Genomic DNA, 7,214 nt, shown 5'->3' on the forward strand with positions numbered 1-7,214 from the left:
CTTGAGCAGAAGCGAGAGCAGCTGCGGCCCGTCGGTCGCCACCACACTGTCGCGGAGCCACGTTGGGATCGCCACGCGCAGCTCGAGCGCCGTCTCGATGGCCGCCAGCGACAACGCGGCCGAGTGCATGTGATAAAGCGTGGTTGCCAGCACCGATTCGGGAATTGAACCGGCGACCCACGCACGAGCCACCGCACGGACCACGACCTTCGTGTCCAGCTCAAACGCCAGCGCCATCGCCGACGCGAGCTCGATCGACCGCAAGGCCGCACGCGGCGGTGACGCAAGGTGCGTCAGAAGCAGCGACACCACCTCGGGCGCACGCAGCGATCCCAGTAGCAGACTGTGCTCGGGCAGCGCGAGCTTGCCACGGACCAAGAGCAGTTGCTTGTGGACATCCGAGGCCGAGACAACGTCAGCGCGCAGTCGCTAGCGCCAAATGATAACGCCAACAAGTATGCTTGGTCCATCAACTATGGATAAGAATGGGGCTATACGTTTGATTTACACTTGGATCATCGTCGTGCATCTCGTGGTTGCTACACAAGCGACGTCGGAACACCTGCTCTCCGGGTGCTGAATTCGGGTGCGCTGGATGCCCTCACGTCGCACAATGATGCCAAGAAGCCCCAAGAGAGCTGGCTAGGATCTAAATGTATAAGCATGAGAGAAATGAGCGACATCAGAACCTCGTCCAAGTGCTTCAAGTGTTTGTGGCCCGCTCGCCAGTAGCATGGTACTACGAGGCGAGAGATAGTGCTACGTGGCGACGACTCTAGACAGTCATATGAGATTAGCATTGAACAATCTATAGATTTGTTTAGTGCTACAGAGTACTATCTACATACTATGATAGTCGAGCTTTGTCCTTTCATATCCTTGCGCGGGCAGCTTGCGCGGGCAGGACACCACAGAACCTAGCTGCATGACGTTGAAGTGGCGTGTCGCAGATCCGGTGTCAGGATATTCGGCTTTGTCCGATTTAAACAGCCATAAAGTCCTATTTAGGCCTTACAACAAGGATACAACCGCATCTCGACATGACCAGTGGCCGATTTGGCGCAGAATTGCCGACGTGGAGATGGACGTCGACGAGAGCAACACGTCGTCGGACGCGGCCGTCGGCGGCGCCATGCGCAGCGGCCTGCGCTCGATGGTCATGCGGCTGCGCTTGCAGAACCCGATTGTCGGTTCGTTCCCGCGGACGGTGCCCGTCAAGGCCGTCGCGTCGGCGTCCGACAACCTCAGGTAGACAGCGACCGCGACATGGCCGATGACGCTACGATGTAGCTTGCTCATGGACGTGACGGGGTACGTCAAGGAGGCGAAGGAGCAGCTGGACCAGCACCGCTCGCCCCAGGCCAAGGTCGCGACGCTGACAAAGTGGGCCATGTGGACATGGGTGCCCAACCTCGTGCGCTCGAGTCTCCTCGGCAGCGCGACGTGGGCGAGCTACGAGCTATCGACAAATGCGTTGACGCCGTCGCAGACGCCGCAGGTACTGCCATGCTCTTCGACACACGACGGAGGACCTCATTTGCCGCGTAGAACGTGGTGGCCTGCACCTTTGGCGTCGCGCTTGTTGCGGGTGGCGTCGCCGGTGCGCTGCATGGCTCGCTATGGACAGCGACCGAAGAGCTCTTGATGCGCATCAAGCAGACCGCGACGTCCGGCTACAACCTGCGGGGCGTGCTGCTCAGCCACACGACGACGCACGTGGCCATGTTTAGCACCTACGAAGGGACCAAAGCAACGTTACTCGAGTCGGTGGTTCCCAGTGAGCACAAGGAAGTACGCCATCAATTTCGTTGTATAGCCCACGCTAAGGACACGGATGCTAGGATCGATCGGCGGTCGACTGAAGCCATGGCCGCCACTGAGCCTCATGAACCTGTAGGTGGTGACGGGCGCGTGCATCGTCGCGGCGGCGGCGACATCCGGTCTTGTCGGTGAAGTCGCGACCCACTACATTGCGCCGTTTGAGCAAGCACCCTTGTACGTACTTGGCAGCGCCTCCTGGCGGCGAGCCTGACATCACCATTCATAGCAACGAGAGTCTAAAGGAAGCGGCCGCGCTCGCACGGCCAACGCTACGGGGGATGGCGCCGTCGGCCTTTTCGACACTGCTCGGTACACGAACCTGCTCCTCCGGTTGGTAGAATGCGGTGCTTTGTAGGCTGGCTCGCGTACGAGTTTGCCAAAGACATGGTCGACGACGCCACCGGATGATCGTCATGACGTCGATCGAGTGAGTGACCGACGTAGGTGTAGTGTATAGAGAGATATGCATACTAGAGAAGAATTCAGGTGTCCCATGCCATTTATGAACGCACCGCCCCGTGCCCACCACCGCATGTATTCCTCCCGCCTACCCGCTGTACGTTCCCATCAAACCGACCCAGAATGCTACGACGCACAGTCGCAAGGGGCCATACATCGGTTATGGGTCTTTAACGCAAGCGCACCCGTCGCGTCAGGGTACTCGGCGTTGAGCACCTTGATGCTACGAGCCGAGGTCGAGAGCGCGACTGCCAAATCGTCTGTGCACCGAGCACATGAGGCGCCATCAGCGCTGTGGCAGCCGCTTGAACGGCACCTCGCACGCCACAATGGCTGGCATCGATCGAGTAGTGGAAGCTGTACCATGGTGGACCTTGGAATGACTAGAGAGATGCTCAATTTTTGTAGGTTTAGTGCGCGAGACGCGAGACGTGGGCCAATGCGCCGACGACGAGCCAGACGAACCGTTTGCAAGGTGGATGCGCCGCCCCGTCCTGTGGCTTCGTATCACGGGGCAGAAAGGCCGGGCACGTATTTGCTGCTCACGTCCATGCCCGGCCTCGACCTCAAAACGCAAACTCAAAGCTATCGACTAAGGCACACGTGTAGTATATATAGTTGTATTTATCCCATCTCAAGTTGGCGGACGCAACTTGTGGCAAGTGTGTTTACTCCTTGTTCTTCTTCTTCTTCTTCTTCTTCTTGTCCGCCTCAACGACGACTTCTTCCTCCTCGACCTCTTCCTTCTTGGCCTTCTTCGACTTCTTGGACGACTTGTCTTCGCTCTTGCGCTTCTTCTCCTTCTTCAGCGGCGCGGCGGCCGCCTGCTTGAGCGCATCGGCGACGCCCTGCATGACATCGAGGTTCTTGCGCGGCGCCGCGCCCGACTCGTAGAACGCAAGGCGCTCCTCGACCTGCTCCTTCATCTGGTCGCCGTACTTGGTGGTCGGCTCGTCAATGAACGAGTCGATACGCGACGCGATCGCGCACTTGTTGGCGAGGTAGCGCGAGATGCGGCCCTTGTTCTTGGACGCCGCGCGGCCAATGAAGCTCGAGTGGAAGAGGAGACCGTACTTGGGCGTGTTGCCGCGCGTCTTGAGCGCACGGAAGAGGGCCTTCTCGGCGCCGAGAATCTGGACCGTCGAGGCCGGGCACTTGGCGAGGTTCGTGAGCGAACCAGCGTGCGAGATGAGGCGCGCGCCGACCGTCTCGCCGATGAGCGCGGCAAGGTTGGGCGCGACCACGCTCATCTTGGAGACGAGGTAGCCATGGAGCTGGCGGCGGTACTCGGCGAGCTTGATGAGGCGTGTCGTGAACGCATCGACGTTGATCATGTCGATCTCCGACATGTCCATGCCCATGGACGTGCGGGCAGCGTGGACGATCTGCGTCGCCTTGTCTTCGTCCATCGTGATGGCGGCGAGCGCCTCGATCGAGTCGTCCGAGAGCGTGTTGCGGTTCTTGATGAACGACGCGCAGCGCGCGTACACGTAGTTGTCGTTGACGATCTTGACGAGCTCGGGAAAGTGCCACGAGTACCATTCACGCACGCGCATGGCAAACGTGTTGACGTCCTTGTCCATCTGGTCGAGGAGCGCAATGGCTTGGATGATCATGTTGTCGGCGCGGTTGACGTTGAACTTGACCTTGGCACGCGAATACGAGTGGCCGAGACCGAGCTGCGCCTTGGCGAGGTTGCCGTTGTCGAGCTCCTTGATAAACTTGGCAAAGTGGAGGCGCACGCCGCGGAGCACCTCGAGCGACGTCTCGTTCGTGTTGCAAGGGATCTTGAGCGCGTCCGTGAGCGACTGCGCGAGGCCCTTGTCCGTGAGGCCGAGCGTGTACTTGGCCTTCTTGGACGACGTCGGGAGGTTCATCTCCAAAAACGCCTTGAGGTCGTCGGTCACGAGACCTTCCGAGATCGAGTTGATGTTCTCAAGCGCCGACTCGGCCGACGTGAACGGCGAGAAGGCCTTGAGCTTGACGGCGGCGCCAAACTTGGCGAGGTCCTGCACGCCCTTCTGGACCTGGTCCAAGAGCTGGCCAATCTGCTCGGCTTCGACGACTTCAAAGAGGGCGTAGCCCGACGCGGACTCGAAGAGCACAAATTGCTGCGACTAAGAGCACAGCGCGATAAGACACCTCTAAGATGCGCGGGGCGTACCATGTTGAGATTGCACTTCAAAACTACCAGTGAAATCTATCGCCGAATGGCCTAAAATGGTTGGCTGGCCACCAGCAAGCTCTCGCCTCCAAACAAACCCGCTCGGTTTTTAAGTGCGATGCGTACTTGATTGGGATTATACATGGCACATGCCATGTATAAGAGCATCGAGGCGGTGGTCTCGATGGCCTTGCGATGCGCCACAAGGGAGCAGAGAGGTCGGTATCGCATACGACTATGGCGCGACAGTACGGTGTGCGCGCTACGCGTATGTCGACGACGACGGCGTGCGCGAAAACGCTCAGGGCGTGGTATCGTGTGGCATGTGCCGAATTTAAAATGGAGGATCGGGCCAAGGTTGCGGATGCATTGTACGCGTGCAGGCCGACGTCAAGGTTCTGGAAAGAGGATATGTGCAGGACGAAAGGCGTACTGGCGGATAATAGAAAGAAAGAAGCAGGTCCGGTGGATATAGGAAGCGCTGGCGTCGTCGTTGGGACCGGCCTCGGGCCAAGATCGTGCCTCTCTAGGATCCAAATTCGGCAGCGGACTTGCGCGAATCGCACCTTACCGAGCGACCGGGGCAATTGTTTTAAAATAGAGACTTTTTTTATTGCCGCGGCAGTTGATTATATAGTGTATTTGTATACTCTTGGAGCGTTGAACGGATTAAAAGAAGCGGAATCGTTTAAAAACAGACGCTAGTGGGTTTTGGGGTTTGGCGCCCATTTCAACGCTTTCGACCTCATCGCTGACCACCGACAGTTTACGTTCGACAGCTATGGGGCCTCATAACGAACCAGCACAAGCGAGTCGAAAGCTATTCGTAAATGAAGACAATTTTGTACACGCAAGGTCTTAGACATTGCTCTGTATCGTCTCGTTGAAAGTAGCCGGGATGCTTCAAGCACAGCAAGGAAGAAGCTGGCTCTGGAACTCTCAAACAATGTTGCACACATACCGGTAGCTGTGGTTCACATCTGCAATGATCACGATGCAGAACATCCTGCTTGGGAAAGCGTTTAACGGAAGAGATGGACGGCATTCTCGACACGCAGACAATACGTCCAAACATTCAAGGGGACCATGTCGTAATCTTTCGGATCAACCATCGTCTGCAATTATCCAAGCCAGACCCTTAGAGCTGGGAGTAGTAAGGTGTTGAAATGGCTACATGCTTTCACCCTCGGCGATTGAATCGAGGTCGACGTCGTGGCCCGCCTTGAGCTGCTTGATGATGGCCTTGAGCTTGGCGACCTCCTCACTACGCACGTTTAGCGATCCAAGCAGCAAAGGTGGAGTGACCTGTCCGAGTTTTTGTTGGCATTGTTGGTGATGAGCTTGACCCGCGACGCGTACGAGAGACTGGTTTGTGTCTCCTCCTATTCAATCCAAAGAGTGAGGGCCTCGACTGCTGTCTGGTCGAGTCAACTTGGTTGTAGTCGGCCGGCGAAATATTGACAAACATGAGCTACATCAACAAGCATCGCTCCATGGCGGTCGGCTCGAGTCGAGTGTACCGTCTTGGCGTTGCCACCCAGCGAGTCTTGCATGAGTTGCGTGAGCTAGTAAGGGATACAAAGATGAAGGGTGAATCCGACCTCCGCCGTTGGACGTTTTGACTTGTACCTTGTTGTTGCGGTACGGGATGAACTTTTCATTGGTCGACAAGGCCGAAATGACATCGCCCAGGGCTAAATCGATCGCATTTTTCAATCCTGTCCACGGACCCGCACCTACCGCTGAGGCTCTTGTTGATGGCTTGGGCCTCCTTGAGCCGATCGGCGGTCGCGCCCGTCTTGCCTGCGCGCTCCGAGCCCGCGAGATCCACGAGGCTGAGTTTGCCCACCGACGTCTACGTCTTGTCGTCGTACATGGCCGAGGTAAGCGAGTCCAAAGCATACCTTTTTCGTAGTTTTGTTGTAATTTTCAATCAGAATCGTAAACACCGAGTGCGACCGACTGCTCTCGGCGTTCATTTTGGTCGCGCCGACTTGGCGCTTCTTGTTGGCATCTATATCAATTTTTCAGTTGCTGTTTTCAGTAAAAAATGTTTCTGCATTGTACGATCAAACAATTTGAGCGTTTGGTGGGTGTCCGTACACGGCTTGACAACGATGTTTTGCACGACGACCATGCCCTTGTCGTTCTTCTTGATCTCCAGTTTTGGCGCCTAGTCCTCGTCAAAACTTTTAACTCTCAACCCACATACCTTGTCCGGGTGGTTGTCCAGTTGGAAGAAGAGATCAATGAGGGCATCGTTGTAGAGCTCCAGCATGTACGCTTCATACTTGATGGTATTGTTACCTACCTCGTCCAATATATATTGAGACGAGAGAGAGGCTCGGCGCACCCTTGAGCGCATCGCCAGACTTGAACATGAGGTCAATGAGGCGTGGTGTGATGCCAGGGTGGTCGGCCGTGCCTAAATCAGATAAAAATAAGGGCAAGCGCAACCAAGACGACGCCAGTACCCGTCATGGTAAACGTTTTGCCCGAGCCCGTTTGGCCGTAGGCAAAGATGCACACGTTGTACCTACATTACACTTGGAGAATTTCCACCAGGCGATCGGGCAGCACCGACCCGTCGAGGGCCGACTGCAGTAGGTTTTTTGTATCTTCAAACACTTGGTCCTGCATCACATTGAAGACGAGGCAATATCGCTCGTCGCACCTGTGTGTTGGAGGGATTAAACACTTGGTCGTACGCAAACGATTTGGGTCCGCGGGGCGTCTCGAGCTCCAGCGTATACTAGCCAAACACGACATT

At 56.5% G+C, this 7,214-nt stretch overlaps 3 protein-coding genes across 3 annotated transcripts; 1 reads left to right on the forward strand and 2 right to left on the reverse strand.

Moving 5' to 3' along the window:
* Positions 1-1,081: 1,081 nt before the first annotated feature.
* SPRG_12283 (hypothetical protein) lies at positions 1,082-2,320 on the forward strand (the record flags this gene model as incomplete). Its single annotated transcript, XM_012351271.1, has 7 exons — positions 1,082-1,248; positions 1,291-1,498; positions 1,549-1,791; positions 1,842-1,853; positions 1,898-1,995; positions 2,048-2,130; positions 2,177-2,320. The coding sequence occupies 7 exons, from the start codon at positions 1,082-1,084 to the stop codon at positions 2,227-2,229; spliced, it is 864 nt and encodes a 287-aa protein (XP_012206661.1). The 3' UTR covers positions 2,230-2,320.
* Positions 2,321-2,868: 548 nt separating this feature from the next.
* On the reverse strand, positions 2,869-4,490 carry SPRG_12284 (hypothetical protein). The gene is made up of 2 exons (XM_012351272.1): positions 4,445-4,490; positions 2,869-4,397 (listed from the first exon to the last, which is right to left on the reverse strand). The coding sequence occupies exons 1-2, from the start codon at positions 4,445-4,447 to the stop codon at positions 2,949-2,951; spliced, it is 1,452 nt and encodes a 483-aa protein (XP_012206662.1). The 5' UTR covers positions 4,448-4,490; the 3' UTR covers positions 2,869-2,948.
* A 1,037-nt stretch (positions 4,491-5,527) lies between these two features.
* SPRG_12285 (hypothetical protein) lies at positions 5,528-7,196 on the reverse strand. The gene is made up of 13 exons (XM_012351273.1): positions 7,119-7,196; positions 7,029-7,078; positions 6,919-6,980; positions 6,798-6,869; positions 6,657-6,751; positions 6,512-6,617; positions 6,349-6,458; positions 6,185-6,299; positions 6,074-6,138; positions 5,965-6,009; positions 5,877-5,915; positions 5,750-5,826; positions 5,528-5,708 (listed from the first exon to the last, which is right to left on the reverse strand). Exons 3-13 carry the CDS (start codon positions 6,923-6,925, stop codon positions 5,615-5,617), a joined length of 825 nt encoding a protein of 274 aa, XP_012206663.1. The 5' UTR covers positions 6,926-6,980; positions 7,029-7,078; positions 7,119-7,196; the 3' UTR covers positions 5,528-5,614.
* Between the last annotated feature and the right edge of the window lie 18 nt (positions 7,197-7,214).

Source organism: Saprolegnia parasitica (genome assembly GCF_000151545.1).
Source record: "Saprolegnia parasitica CBS 223.65 unplaced genomic scaffold supercont2.77, whole genome shotgun sequence".
Taxonomy (NCBI): Eukaryota; Oomycota; class Saprolegniomycetes; order Saprolegniales; family Saprolegniaceae; genus Saprolegnia; species Saprolegnia parasitica.

What these genes read in the sequence shown, in the direction of transcription:
- SPRG_12285 (XM_012351273.1), bottom strand. An exon ending in AACGCTCAAATTGTTTGATC is followed by an intron (nt 6,459 to 6,511) that starts GTACAATGCAGA and finishes AAATTGATATAG; the next exon opens with ATGCCAACAAGAAGCGCCAA. An exon ending in TGGGTGGCAACGCCAAGACG is followed by an intron (nt 5,916 to 5,964) that starts GTACACTCGACT and finishes TTGTTGATGTAG; the next exon opens with CTCATGTTTGTCAATATTTC.